At 37.9% G+C, this 16,091-nt stretch overlaps 1 protein-coding gene across 1 annotated transcript in view; it reads right to left on the bottom strand.

Annotated features, from left to right (window-relative positions):
* Nucleotides 1–16,091, bottom strand: part of ELP3 (elongator acetyltransferase complex subunit 3) — a 98,683-nt gene that overhangs the window by 41,826 nt on the left and 40,766 nt on the right. The window contains exons 8-9 of the mRNA XM_007097111.3: nucleotides 11,340–11,501; nucleotides 8,819–8,945 (exon numbers count right to left, since the gene is read on the bottom strand). Coding sequence (XP_007097173.1) covers nucleotides 8,819–8,945; nucleotides 11,340–11,501 — 289 coding nt within the window. The remainder of the gene's footprint in view (nucleotides 1–8,818; nucleotides 8,946–11,339; nucleotides 11,502–16,091) is intronic.

The following is a 16,091-nucleotide window of genomic DNA, read 5'->3' as shown; positions in this document are numbered from 1 at the left end:
TTTGAAAGACAAAAATGAAGACTGGTAAATGACTTTGCAAGTATAGAAAACTGTAAACAAAGTATTTGCAAAAGGGGATACCAATGAAAGACCAGCTCAGTTACACTACAGTCCCAGAAAGGCTCATGAGTCAAAAGTACCAGGAACCAGGCAGGATAGAAGCAATCATGGCATCAAAGTGTATACATGGAGGGATTTATCCCTTATTCCTTTGCCCTTCCCATAAGAATTCTACCTATTTGTTCCCTGAAGAAACTGCTGGATTCTGAAATTCCAGGTACAAAGGAAAGTCTGGGTGGGGATAAAGGCTGGAAACAGGGAGATTAAGTGAAAGTCAGCACACTGACTAGTGGATTCCCTGCCTTGCTCCCCTGATGCCAGCAGTCAATTTTCTATGACCTATTCATACTGCCAGCCCCCAAACAGGAAGTTGGAGAGTTCATCTCTGGATTAATCAAATGGCCCTAAATAAGAGTTCAAGATACTGACATTCAAGTACTGCTCTTTTAGTCCCTTACTTTTAAAGTATGACCATTTGGCTAAGGATCACCAGAAACTTGCGGAAAGCCTAGAAAAGAAAGGGCAGAACAAAACAAAAAGGAAAAAAAAAAAGGAACTGAGAGGAAAGAGGCATTGTGTAAAGGAGACTAAAACTTAAAAAAAAAAAAACAAAAACCTTTATAATTTCTTCAGAGAGATAAGAGAAAATATATTACATCCATTAAACACGAATAAAATGCTAGAGAAAAATCAAACAACCAGGATGTAAGAAAGAACTTTTGAAAATCAAAGCCATTACAAAAATTAAAACATGTATTAGAAAAGTTGAAAGACAAAGGATAGAATATAAGAAGAAAGCAGGAAAAAAAGGACAAATAGGTAAAAAATTTATGAAAATTCTTGATGACGAATGTGAGATCTAACATTTGCTTAAGAGGAGTTTTAGAAAGAGAACACAGAAGGGGCGCCTGGGTGGCTCAGTCGGTTGAGCGTCCGACTTCGGCTCAGGTCACCATCTCGCAGTCCGTGAGTTCGAGCCCCGCGTCGGGCTCTGGGCTGATGGCTCAGAGCCTGGAGCTTGTTTCCGATTCTGTGTCTCCCTCTCTCTCTGCCCCTCCCCCGTTCATGCTCTGTCTCTCTCTGTCTCAAAAATAAATAAACGTTAAAAAAAAAAATTAAAAAAAGAAAGAGAACACAGAAAATGAAAGGGGAAAATTATCCAGTGGTACAACAGATGACAGACCCTTCAAAATCTAGCACAATTAGTTAAAAAAAAAAAAAAAAAAAAAAACTCTTGCTAAGATACATTACTGTGGAATTTCACAACATATGGGATAAAGATAATTTCCTAAAATATTCCAGAGTAAAAAACAAACCAACCCATCCAGGTTACATACATTATAGGATTAAAGAGTAAGGAATATAGGATGAGGAATAAAAAAGATATTGTGCTCCTTAAGAGCAGTACGAAAAGCTGCACGGCAGTGGTGCAATGCCTTAAAAAAATTATTTTACAGAATTCTGTAAGTGTGAAGGTAGAACAGAGCCGTTTTTTAGCACGCAAAAGGCTTACTTCCCATGATGAATTCTTCCTCAGGAAGCTGCTGGAAAATGTATTTTAGTAAAGTCAAGGAATAAACCAATAAACAGGGTTAACTTGGAATCCAGAAAACAAAGTATCCAAGCCACGAGAGTGGTGACAAGAAGCCCCCAAAGAGGACACTTGTGAAGTAGGCACAGAGAACTGCCAGTTCAGTTTGGAGTTGGAAGAGGGGACATCCAGGAGTCATGGTGCTAGCCTAAAAAATTAACTGACAGAATATCTAATAAGTTAGGACACTGATAGAGAGGCTTTACCATTGGGTGGGTACATTTGAAAGTTACAGGTGCACAGAGAACAAGGTAAATAATAATAATTAAAAAAAAGACAACTGTTAACTCTAGAAAGAAACAAATGGTTGTTCAAGAAAAGAACGTTAGTATATTTCATGGCTCCATGTCAGTAATCATTTATGTAAAAACTGTAACGTAAACATTGACCATTAACTACTAATGTAACTAAAATAGTGATGTAACAATATTGGGAGAATGGGAGCAGAGTATTAAAGAATGAACTTTTCAAAGACTATAACAGAAAGACAAGAGAATCGATCTAAAACTGACAATCAGGAAAAAAGCAATCCAAGCCTGGTGGTAAGAAATATAGAAGTAAATACCAGGGCAACAACCCCAGCTATAACAGTTGAAAGTGGCAGAGGACTACTGTGTTTGTCATTTTATTATGTAACAGCTTTTCTATGATAGGGATAAAAAACTGAATAAACGTCATTCTGGTACCACGTGAATGGCAAGTAGAAGGGAACACGGCTACTGGCAGGGCGACTTAGCTGAGGAGCCGTTTCACTGTGCAGGTGAGCTGAGGAAAGTATGAACTCCAGTTGCGGCAATGGGATGAAGAGGACATGACGACAGCTTTGAAAGATACGCAGAGGGAGAAACTGACAGAATGTCCCGTGGAATTCGACTCAGGGTATGAGGGGACGATCACAGCAGCAAAGATTTACTGAGCACTCACTATGTGCCAGGAACTTTTCTAAATGTGTTGCATGTATTTTCTCAGCAAATCTTCATAACAGGTTGATACTATAATTAATATCATTTTTGAGATGCGGAAACTGGGGAACAAAGCAGTCAAAACAGTCTGCTACTAAGTGGTGGGGCCAGGATTCAAACTGGACAGTCTGGCTCCAGAGTCCAAATATTCTCTACCTGCTCCTGAATGATTCCTGAATTTCTGACTAGGGAGAGTATATGGATAAAGGGGCCACCAACTATGATAGGAAATACAAGAGGAAGGGGGAACAGATAAATATGTCTATACTGGACATACTAAGTTCTAATTACATGTATGGCATCTGGTGCTAGTTGAAGAGTATTAAGTAACTGGTCCTAGGAGCCTAAGGCTTCAGGCTGGAGAGAAAATGAGGCTCACTAAAGCATACGTGGTCAAGTTAGAACAACAGAAGAAAGGCAATCATACAGAACAGAGCAAAAGATGGAACCTACATCTAAATGGAGGGAAGAAAAAGAAGATAGGGCAGAAAGAGGAACAGTCCTGGAGGTAAGAAGAGAGCCAGGAGATAGCAGAATCACAAAAGCCAGGGAAATGAGAATCCCAAAATGGAGACACTCTTTAACAATAACAAATGTTAAGACTGAATAACATGACAGGAGAGAAATATTCTTTGTGTTTGGAGATTAGGAAGTATTTTACAACATTTGAAAGAAGAGTTTCAGTGGGAGGTGGAAGCCAGATTGCAGCGGATTTGAGAAATGAAGGGGAGGAGGAGACAGAGACACTGGAGCGTTTGTAAAATGACCTGGGTGCACTCAAGGAAAAGAAAAGAGGGTATTGCTGTCTTTCACTGTAGTCACAATTTGACTTTTAAAATGAGACATGTATTCCTTTGATACAACTAAAACATAACTAAAAACAGAAAGAGGTTTAAAGTTTTGTTTAAAAAAAACCTCAAAATGGATAAAGGACCTGAATGTGAGACAGGAAACAATCAAAACCCTAGAGGAGAAATCAGGAAAAAAACCTCTCTGACCTCAGCCGCAGCAATTTCTTACTTGACACATCTCTAAAGGCAAGGGAATTAAAAGCAAAAATGAACTATTGGGACCTCATGAAGATAAAAAGCTCCTGCACTGCAAAGGAAACAAGCAACAAAACAAAAAGGCAACTGACAGAATGGGAAAAGATATTTGCAAATGACATATCGGACAAAGGGCTAGTATCCTAAATCTATAAAGAGCTCACCAAACTCCACACCTGAAAAACAAATAACCCAGTGAAGAAATGGGCAGAAGACATGAATAGACACTTCTCTAAAGAAGACATCCAGATGGCCAACAGGCACATGAAAAGATGCTCAATGTCTTTCCTCATGAGAGAAATACAAATCAAAACCACACTGAGATATCACCTCACGTCAGCCAGAGTGGCTAAAATGAACAAATCAGGAGACTATGGATGCTGGAGAGGATGTGGAGAAATGGGAGCCCTCTCGCATTGTCGGTGGGAATGCAAACTCGTGCAGCTGCTCTGGAAAACAGTGTGGAGGTACCTCAAAAAAATTAAAAACAGACCTACCCTATGACCCAGCAATAGCACTGCTAGGAATTGACCCAAGGGATACAGGAGTGCTGATGCATAGGGGTACTTGTACCCCAATGTTTACAGCAGCACTTTCAACAATAGCCAAACTATGGAAAGAGCCTAAATGTCCATCAACTGATGAATGGATAAAGAAATCGTGGTTTATATATACAATGGAATACTACTTAGCAATGAGAAAGAATGAAATCTGGCCATTTGTAGCAACGTGGATGGAACTGGAGAGTGTTATGCTAAGTGAAGTAAGTCAGGCAGAGAAAGACAAATACCACATGTTTTCACTCATATGTGGATCCTGAGAAACTTAACAGAAGACCATGGGGGAAGAGAAGGGGAAAAAAAAAGCTAGAGAGGGAGGGAGGCAGACCATAAGAGACTCTTTTTTTTTTTTTCTTTCAATATATGAAGTTTATTGTCAAATTGGTTTCCATACAACACCCAGTGCTCATCCCAAAAGGTGCCCTCCTCAATACCCATCACCCCCCCCCCCCCGCCCATAAGAGACTCTTAAAAACTGAGAATAAACTGAGGGTTGATGGGGGGTGGGAGGGCGGGGAAAGTGGGTGATGGGCATTGAGGAGGGCACCTGTTGGGATGAGCACTGGGTGTTGTATGGAAACCAATTTGAAAATAAATTTCATATTTAAAAAAATAGAGTTTTGTTAGGATCCAACTTGACTTGTATTTGAACATCATTCAGGTCACACACAGTCATTCATAGTCAGACTTCCCTTCACCTAGAAAAGCTAACACAGAAAGATGCCATGGAAGGGGTGCTTACCTAAGAGCTTGGAGACTCACCACTGACTAACAGTTACTTAATCTCATGGAGCCTGTTTCCTCAACTGAGGAGACTATAACAGGTGGTCTTTTCTGATATAATACTCTTCTTAACCTGTACCCTATGACACTATCTTAAGTAATAAGCCTTTAAAGCAAGGCATTAAAAACAAAACAAATAATAAGAAATGCCCCTAGCCATCCCTGCCAAACAGTAACTTAATCACATTGGCTTTGGGGGGAAAAACAGCTCGGGGCGGGGGGGGCTTGTGAGTGTCCAGCATTAATGGACTTTGAAAGACTTCTGGTAACTGACAGGAGATTCTGAAGAGAAATTTTTCCTAAAGAGAAATAGACATTCTTCATGCATTTTTAGCAATCTTAGCTTGGATATCCAAGAGCAGTCTAATTTTTAAATTAATAAAACACCAAACCAGCTAAAAGTTATTTTGAGTAATAAGTAAGCTCTATCTGAGGATAGGTGGAAAGGGCGAAGTTAAGAAAAAAGAAAACTTCATTTCTGAGTTACTGGAAAATAGAAGTAAGTGCTATGTATCACACACAGCTATACGCTGTGCACCTACCACTGGATGAGAGTGTGAATTTGCAATAAACAGATGCAAATAAACAGACACTAAGAGTAGTGACCCAGAAATGACCTAAACAGCAAGGTGTAAGATCTAGACAATTTATAACACGTATACTGTTAAGCATACAACCCAAGATACGGCTTTGATAATCTCAGTAGGCTGGGTAGTAGCTTTATGGATCCATGCCAGGCTATCCTGTCCTCTACAGAGATAACATTTTGTAGACTTGTGTAATTATACCAGCAGAACCCCAATTTAGCAACCTTTCCTATGGAACAAAACACATTAAGGAAAATATATCTGTGGGTTGCTAATGATGTGACAATAAAATAAAGTAGGGAAAAAAGTTTTAAAGTATAAAATATTACTGCCTACTAGTTCAGGAAAGGTTGTGAATTCCAAATAGACCCAAACAAGATTTCCTAAACAAAAACTAGTTTTAAAAGTTTTATGTGAATTTTTATTGGAGTGTATCTTAAATACAGAAAAGTACACAAACTCCAAGTGTACATCTTGACAGATTTTTATAAATCATGTAACCAGCACCCAGATACTCAAATTAAGAAAAATCGTATCAAAACCTTAGAAAGGCCACCTCATACCTATTTCCAGTTACAATTCCACCCCAAGTTTTTGGACTTCATATTAACAGAAATGTGTTTTAGGTGGTCTTTTGGATCTGTTTTCTTTTGCTCAATTTTATGTTGAAGAGAGTCAGTCATGTTGTTGCATAAGGTTGTAATTCATTATTTTTTATAGTATTTCATTGTATGACTACATCACTATTTACACATTCTCTTGTTAATGGACACTTGGGTTCTTGTTGCTCTGATATTACCAACAGTACTTTGTAACCATGACTTTTGGTAAATATATGTAGGCATTTCTGCTGAGAATACATCTAGGAGTACAATTCCTAGGACATGGGTATGCATATGTTCATAATTAGCAGATAATGTCAAACAGTTTTTTTTTTTTTACCATGATATACCAATGTAAATTTACTGCCACAAGCAGTAAATGAAGAAAGAGTTCTAGTTGTTCCATACTCTTACTAACACTTGATTTTGTCTTTTTTCATTTTACCTCTTCTTAGCTTTTCTGGTAAGAATACAATAGGAACGCATCATAGTTTAAAATTTCATTTCTTTGAAGATTAATGACTTTAACAACTTTTAAATATGTTTACTGGCTGTTCAAATATTGTATTTCTGTAGTAGTGCCTGTTCAAGTGTTTTTGCCCATTCTCTTATTGAGCTTTCTGCTTTTTTCTTATTGATTTGTAGAAATTATTTAAGATAATTTTAAATTAATTTTGCAGAAAATTTTTCTCTAGAGAGAAATAGGATTTCTCATGTTAGCTCTATTTTGTCACTCATTTATGTGCTGGGATGTAGTCAGAAAAGAAATAATATAGTGTTCATATTCTCTTTGAGTGTTTCTGAAAAGATTACAAACAAGGAAGACAGATCTGTTTACATGAAGGGTTATCTTTGCAATATTATCACTCAACTTTTCTTTATTTTGAAGACACTAAGGAAAATGAATAGTAAGGCTCCGCTATTTGCTATTATTTGAAACATGCCATAATTTTTTCCCCAAAGATACTTAAAGTTATGAATTCTAGCTATATCCCTGATTAACCTAAGAGCTGTGCTAAAGAAAAGTGTTTCAGAGGACTTTTAGGCTTGAAGCCTGAGTACCTGGCTATTAACTACTGAGGAGAGGTTATTAGATTCAAAATCTACTACACAGCTAACACGGGGGAATTAGTAACAGGGACATTTATGAATTAGTACTATCTTCAGTTGTAATTCATGGGCTTAAAAATAAAAAAAATTTAAAAGGAAAGAAAGAATTATTAATGTCACAAGTAAGGCAAAGTGAATTCCATTTTTCTAAATAGAGTAAAATATTTTTGTGAATAAAATAACTTAATACTTTCATCCTCTTCTCTCCAAGAATATCCCTAAGGCACTTTCCCTATCTGAGAATCTAAAGGGAAAAAAAAAAAAAGTTCTTACCAATCTCATTTCCCAACATGTGACAGAGAGTAAAAACAAACAAAAACCCAGCCAACCCAGAGTTAGATATTAAAATATCAAAGAAGAGAAAACCCAGAAAAAAACCCAAACATTTTCTTTCACTATTTAAGGAAATCCTGAAAGAGAAAGGCAGTTCTCAATTCAGAAGCATCTGAAGAAATCATAAATAAACAGGATGGATTTGACAGCAGATACAAAAGTGAAAGGCCCAAGACAGGCTGGGTAAAAATATGTGTAACAACTATAAAAACAAACAAGGAATCTATAATGTCCTTACCTAGAAAGTTCATCTAAATTAACATTAAAAATAGTCATATCCAATAGAGTAATTGGTCAGAGAACAAAAATGCACAATTCTAAAAAGATGAATTATGATTATTGCATGCAAACCTAAAAAGCGTATTAATATAATTACAAAATACAAGTTGAAATGACATTTTTATCCACTAAATTAGCAAATATAGAAACATTATAACTATGTGTGTATATAAATATATAAACAGGAGAGTGTTACTTGGGGAAAAAATAACCCTGCTAAAGTGAGTATAAATTGTTATAACCCTCTGAAAAGCAATTAAGTAATATGGAGAAACTCTTGAAGTGTTTATACCTTTACCTGACAATTCTACTGCAGGGAATTTATCCTAACGAACAGTCCTAAATACTACAAAAAGTTATAGGCATCAAATTGTTTACCTGCAGTGCTATTTACAATACAAAAAACTGGTAATACCTTCAATTTAAAAAATTTGGAAGTAGTTAAGCAAAGTAAGGCATATTTATTCAATGGAAATTAAGCACACATTTAAATATGTTAACATTGACTAACAGATAAATGCTTATATAACATTAAGTGAAAAAGCAATTAAAATAATTACTTATCATATATATGCCAGTTTGTCTGTGTGTGTATGTCTGTTGTATATCTATATCTATCTATCTATCTATCTATCCATATATATACGTCTGTGTATATATCCCTCTGAAAAGCCTAAGCATAAAAAAATCCTAGAAGGAAGTACATTAAAATGTTAGGGTTTTATTTGGTGTGGGCACTGTGAAGAATGACTCTTCTTTGTTTACAGTGTTCTACTCTTCCATAATGAGGACATATTGCTTTAATAATGGGGGAAACATTAGCAGCAAATAATCACAAAGAGCAGAGGGGGTAGAAGCAGCATGCAGAGGCAGCCTAAATCAGCCTGGTTGAAGACAACACTTACTGTAAACTGTTCAATGTCCCTCTCTAGTCCCACATTTGGCAGATCAGGCATCATATGAGCCACGACTTTGAAACCAGAATCCTTGGCCAGGTGAAATGATTCGCAGACTGCCTTCACAGTGTGGCCCCTGAGGAAAGAAAATTCACTACCTGTTACACAAATAAAAGGGCAAGAAGGTTAACACAAGAAACAGAGGAAAAAATGATCTATAACAGTGGTTTTATAATGAAGACTAATATGGTTGGGGAATAAAAATCTCAGAAAATCATTTTTATGTCTCTATCTCTGAGAAGGCCTGGAAATAAATCATTTCACTTCTGAGATATTTCTCAGAAATTCCTCATGTACCTACTCAAGGTTCTGACAGTAAATGACTGGGGTAACCAGAGTTAATGTCTACTAAAATTATTTGGTTTAGCATCATCAGCCAAAGTAAGGTTACTAATATACATATTTAAGTTAAAAAAAAAAATAATGGGCTCAAAACCAGGCAGAAGCAGCCTCTTGTGATGCTCTTTCCTCTAAAAACCTTTTGAAATTATTTGTAGAAATAAATTAGGTGTCATAGAGTGACACCTATGTACAAAATAGATTTCACTCTGGTGGTCTGCAAGGTCCTTTAAAAATGAGAAAAGTGAATGATTTAGTGACAGGGCAGAATCATTTGCGGCCAGCTGGATAAATCATCTTAACATTCCAGTATCACATCCAAGTAGGAAGCAAGCCCAAGAACAATTTGGGGCTACTAATGACTGAAGCCCTATGTCAATCCTTTCATCTTTGAGACATTCCCGTTCACCACAAAAAATTCCTAGAAACATGGACTCCAGCCCACTCTGGATGTTCCCATCCATTTCCAATCTCTTTTTGCTAATCATTTCCCAATTTATATGACTAGGCCAGGCCTCTCTCCTGACACATCATCCAAATATCCAGTACTCTAAAACTGTACTGTCAATTGTACAATACCACAGTCTCTAGGCACAGTCACTCAGTTTATATTAATTAAAATGAAAAATTTAGTTCCTCGTACTACCATATCAGACAGCGTAGGTGTAGAACACCTTTCTTCTTTAACACCTTCTTTAAACACCTTCTTGTTTAAATGAGTGCAACAGTCTCTTAACTGGTCTTCCTTCTAGCTTGTTCTTCTTAATCCACTCCCATACTGTGATCCTTACAAAGGGATCTTTCTAAAACGTAGGTATGCTCCTATCACAACTTAGTTTAGTCTGTCCTCAGATTAAAGCCCAAACTCCCTGGGCTGACTTCTAAGGTTCCTCATCATTTGGCCACCCTGGCTTACCTTTGCAGCCTCACCTCTTACCACTCTCCTATCTCATGCTCTATGCTGTAACCAACTTAACCTACCCCGAATCCCCGAAATATGCCATATGCTCAGGAGTTTGCTTGTATGCTTCTTTCCGCTTGAAATAATCCTCTTCCCCACCTAAGTCATACTCTTCCTTTAAGCCTCAGGTCTGACGTCATTCTTTTCAGAAAGCCTTCCTGACCTTCAAGAGACTCTTCCCATCTCCACAGGTATGACTCTTGATTACAGCAGCAGTCAAACCAGTGTTTCCGGTTTAAGACTCCCCCTACAAGAGTGCATTCTACTCAGGTTAATCTTTCTTAAGTCTGATATCTGTGCAATTCTTCCCTGTGTTCAAAAGTATCTAACAGACCTCTATTACCTAAAGGAAAGATTCCTCCCTCCTCAGCCTGGCATTCTTCCTGGTTGTTTCTAAGATGCTGACTGGTGTAAGTTTCCCTAGTTCTCTTTTACTTCCTTCTCCTACCACAACCCCCAGTCATGTCTGCCCCTCCCAGTAAAGCAGACCCAACTCAACACATACCAATTCCCTGAAGCCTGTCTTTACACCTACAGTCAATGATCTGTGCTGCCTAATAAAGTCCTAAAATCTTTTGCTTTTCTCTAATTCACCAATTAATCATAAAGTTCCTTACACAGCTAACCTTTCATGTGTGTCTTTTCTCCCCAACTTAGTGATCTATTTCTAGAGTTCTAGAAGAGAGCTTCATAGGGCTCTATCAATCCTTATTTCTATCCTTCCTTACCTCCCAAATTTCTCAAAGCTTACAACCATTGCCCACCAACCTTTCATTACTCTGCCGACTGGCATCTGCTTCACAAAAACTAATCTTTTAAATATCACTTCGACTTCCTTCTTATTCAAACCCATGCTCCTCGCCTTCTCTCCAGCTTTAAACAACTGACCTTGAGCCCTGCCTTCTGCTTTCCATATGGGAAAGGCTGTTTATGACAGGAAGAAATAAGAGCATGTTTACAGGCTACTGGAAAAGAGCCAGTAGAGAAAAGGCTGGAAATCAAGGAATGGGGATGGAATTAAGAGCAGAGATAGAAGAATGACTCTGAGGAGAAGGAAACCTATCCATCCTTCTCTAAGATTGGTAGCAAGGTGGAGAGAATGAGTGTGAACATAGATATAATCAGTGGGAGTAGAAGAAGGCTTGTGCAAAATCATTTGCCCCATCTTACCTGTTGGTATCTCTGGCCACATCTTCATAGACACTCTGTACCCCAATCTCTAGCCTTGTGCAGCCATAGGTCAGCATGTCACTTAAATGCCGCTTCATACAGTAATCTGGTCTGGTCTCAATAGTAATACCAATACACTTTGTGAGGCTTCTCTCAGAATACCTGTAGAGCAAATCTAAAAGTAAACAACTTGCCACACTTTAGGTAGGACATTTGCTCCCATTTAAAGGACTGTCTTCTCTTAGTCCTCCCAGTATAAGACAGTTATTAAGAGCATGGCCTCTGGAGCCAGACTGTCTGAGTTCAAATCCTGGCTCTGCTACTTCCTAACTATGCAAGCAGAAATGTTATTAACCTCTCTGTGCTTTGGTTTCATCATCTGCAAAATGAGGCTAATAGTACCCACAGGACTGACATGAGTTAACTAGCATACAGTAGTGTTAGCATCATCATCATTCTTATTCTCCCATAGTATGCTGCAACCATAATCTCCTTGCAAGCAGTGATTTCAACTGTGAAAACCCCAGCAACCGTTTTCATACAAGTGAAAACTATTCTGCCTTACTTACTTCCCATTCCATATTTTACAGTCATATTAAAGAAAAGGAAAGAAAAAAAAAAAGGGGGGGTAAGGTATGTATAATGATCATAGGAATATTTTAGATAAAATGTCTTCTATATACACACAAGTCATTCTGCCAAGTCTATTAATCTTAGCAATGGTTTACAAAATTAGGAATCATTTTTCTTGTTCACTAACACCAGATATCAAAGTAGTGACTAATACTTTAGATTCAAGCTGCTTGAGTTAATGGCCTTACTGCGGGCCCAAAACCCAGAGATAAAAGTGACCTGCTAAGGGGGCTGCTGATGTGAGGGGATAGGAGCGGACATTTTATAGAGGCCACTGTGGCCAAGCACTATGCTATACGCTCCATCCATATAGAATGCTCCATCAGCTCTATGAAGTGTGTCCTCTCATCTCCATTTCACAGATGAAGAAACTGATGTTCAAAGAGATGAAATACCTTGCCAAGGGCACAGAGCTCATAAAGTCCAAGTCAGGATTTGAAATTGGATCCACCTGACTTCTAAATCCTTATTCTATATTTCACTTTATCCCATTGCTTAGATAATTCAGTATGGAACATCAGACTTCTCTTTTCAACTTCTCTAGTGTCCTAGAACCCAATGACTTTTTTCAGTGCACCCTTCCACGGCTTTCTCAATTTTGGGGGAGGGTGAGGGAAGCCTCTTCTTTTAATTTATTTATTTTTTTCCATTTAATTTCCTTCCTTCCAAAAGAGTTCATAGCTCTTTCTAGAAGTATAAAAATCATAAAATTTCCACAATTTTGTAACTACTCCTTTAGGTTCATTTCTTCATTGTCAGTAAAAATGGACTCACTTAATAACAGTTATTAACAAAGTTAAGAATCACTGAACTGGGAGGACTAATTCTAAAATCTTTCATTCTCAACATTCAAACTCTTCTGCAGTGTTTATTACTGTATTCTGTAAGGTTTTACACAGGATTACCAGAGGCAACAGGACTGAAAGTAAACAAGTAGCCCAAAGTTACTAAAAAAATGTAACATAAGACAGAAAAAGAGCTCAGATTTTATCAAATCTTGCCTAAGACAGGATACCAAATCATTCCGCTTTTTTGAAATGATTAAATCAGAAAGTCTCATGCCTCTCAAATAGGTGGGTACTAAGACCTGCAGTAACAGAAGTACAATTGCCATGGATAAATGTAACCTTCTTTGAATTACCAATTGTTGTGTTTGGGGAAAATTATTTAAAAAAAAATTAAAACAAATATTCCAATATTATGGAGAAAGAAAATTACAGGAAGAGTGATTAAGAAAGATGAAAGCAGGAAACTCTAAATTAGTGTATTTAAGAAAGTAAATCAGAACATCTTAGAATCAGGCATTCCAAATTTGCATCACAAACATATATATATATTTTAATTAATTAATTAATTAATTATTTAATATATGAAATTTACTGTCAAATTGGTTTCCATACAACACCCAGTGCTCATCCCAAAAGGTGCCCTCCTCAATACCCATCCCCCACCCTCCCCTCCCTCCCACCCCCCATCAACCCTCAGTTTGTTCTCAGTTTTTAAGAGTCTCTTATGCTTTGGCTCTCTCCCACTCTAACCTCTTTTTTTTTTTTTTTTTTTTCCTTCCCCTCCCCCATGGGTTTCTGTTAAGTGTCTCAGGATCCACATAAGAGTGAAAACATATGGTATCTGTCTTTCTCTGTATGGCTTATTTCACTTAGCATCACACTCTCCAGTTCCATCCACGTTGCTACAAAAGGCCATATTTCATTTTTTCTCATTGCCACATAGTATTCCATTGTGTATATAAACCACAATTTCTTTATCCATTCATCAGTTGATGGACATTTAGGCTCTTTCCACAATTTGGCTACTGTTGAGAGTGCTGCTATAAACATTGGGGTACAAGTGCCCCTATGCATCAGTACTCCTGTATCCCTTGAATAAATTCCTAGCAGTGCTATTGCTGGGTCATAGGGTAGGTCTATTTTTAATTTTCTGAGGAACCTCCACACTGCTTTCCAGAGCGGCTGCACCAATTTGCATTCCCGCCAACAGTGCAAGAGGGTTCCCGTTTCTCTACATCCTCTCCAGCATCTATAGTCTCTTGATTTCTTCATTTTGGCCACTCTGACTGGCGTGAGGTGATATCTGAGTGTGGTTTTGATTTGTATTTCCCTGATAAGGAGCGACATATATATATATTTTTTTAATGCTTATTTTTTTGGAGAGGGAGACAGAGTGTGAGTGGGGGGAGGGGCAGAGTGAGAGAGGAAGACACAGAATCTGAAGCAGGCTCCAGGCTCTGAACTGTCAGCACTGAGCCCAACACAGGGCTTGAACCCACGAACTGTAAGATCATGACCTGAGCTGAAGTCGGACATTTAACCGACTGAGCCACCCAGGCATCCTACAAACCTCCCTATTAACTGGTAGTGTTATAAAGCCTCCAGTATTTCTTAAAAGGATGCCGCTGAGTTAGGAAGCTCTGCAGCACAACAGAAATTGTTGTGTGCAACAGAAATTGAATCACTGGGTAAAAAAACTAGAGGGTGGGTAAGTGCAACTCTGTTTAGAGGAAAGAGAAAATTACCGGCTAATCTTTCTATTGCACAGGTCATCTAAGGCATACAGACATACAGAAGAAGCTGCTGCAGGGATGATAGGGTCTCTTCGTAAGTAGGTGGAATATAGTATAAAGACAGAAACAAACCCTATTCTCAATTTAATTCCATTTCAAAAATGTGTTTCCTTTGGAAGGAAATGTCATTACCTTTATCAGGCAAAGAAATGGAGGAATTAAAAAATAATTACAGTTTTTAAAAGCAAACACTTCATGTTCACAAAAAGCTTTTACCACTATATTCTTTTTAGAATTGTATTTTCATTTGAAAAGCAATTAAGCAGAAACTCTTATCAAATTTGAATGATAAAAACAATGAAGCATTGTCCTAAAGAACAGAGTATAAGGTCATCTTTCCTATAAGATCACTGTATTTTTATTAGGATTTTTTTGTTAATGTTCTTTTTAGGCCTACAGCCACTGAACCTGCCTCTTCATTTAACAGAGGTATAAAGATATTAATGATTGTTCTGTAAATATTTACATACAGGCTTTCAACTACTCTAAGCAAAATACGGCTTTCATGGCCTGCTCTAACATTCTGTTATTATTTAGGTAGCCATCCAATAGGATGAGTCTCTTTTAGTACCTAGCTCAACCCCCATACCTTCCCGGGGTCAACAGAATTCTTAACCTCTTGAGTACCTAGGAAATGTGCCAAACATTTTCCAACCTTGATCATAAACCCAGGTCTTCTGATTCCAATTCCACTGCTCTTTTTGTGATATTACAGGGTCATCTTAAATAAATCTGGAGACCACCAGTATGGGGATACACATAAGTGCATCCTACACTTTTTTTGTATGCCACAGTAGTGGCACCAACTACAAAAGATGCTAATATGCTCTGCAAAGCCAAATGTAACTTAATAACTTATGTTGACAGTATTTTTTTTACAAGGTTGGGGGGGTTGAGTTGAGATGGGACAATACCTTCAGAATTTAAAGCACGCAAAAACTAAATGCTACCCAGCCTTCAAAATATAACTTAAATTACAGTTCTCCTTCCCCAACATCTTCCCAGAGCCTCGCATAACTTTGTAACCCCACTCCCAAAGCATCTTGCCTATGATATGAACACAGTTTGCCATGTTATTTGTGGATTTTTGTGCATCTAGACAGGAGGTTCTTGGAAGGCCAGTAGGCTCGAATACATTTAGAGGTAACTGCTTTAGGGCTTCAGCACTAAAAACTCTCCTTCAATATAAAAAAATACAAATATGAAGAATGAATAAATGAATCAGGCATAACCAAAGACACAGAAGGTCTCTCTTTACTCCCATGGCAGCCTCTAGATAATTTTGCTGGTTATCTTTCCTCTTACAGAGTCAACCCTAGAAGGTGCCTAGCACTAGACCAGGTATTCTATAGAAAGTAATAATACAGTGGCGCCTGGGTGGCTCAGTTGGTTAAATGTCTGACTCTTGACTTTGGCTCAGGTTATGATCTCGCGGTTTGTGAGTATGAGCCCCACATCAGGCTCCATGCTGGCAGTGTGGAGCATGCTTGGGATTCTCTCTCACTCTCTTTTTCTGCCACTTCCCAGCTCACTCACCC

This window comes from Panthera tigris, chromosome B1 (assembly GCF_018350195.1).
Source record: "Panthera tigris isolate Pti1 chromosome B1, P.tigris_Pti1_mat1.1, whole genome shotgun sequence".
NCBI lineage: Eukaryota > Metazoa > Chordata > Mammalia > Carnivora > Felidae > Panthera > Panthera tigris.
This window is presented reverse-complemented; position numbering and strand designations above follow the sequence as displayed.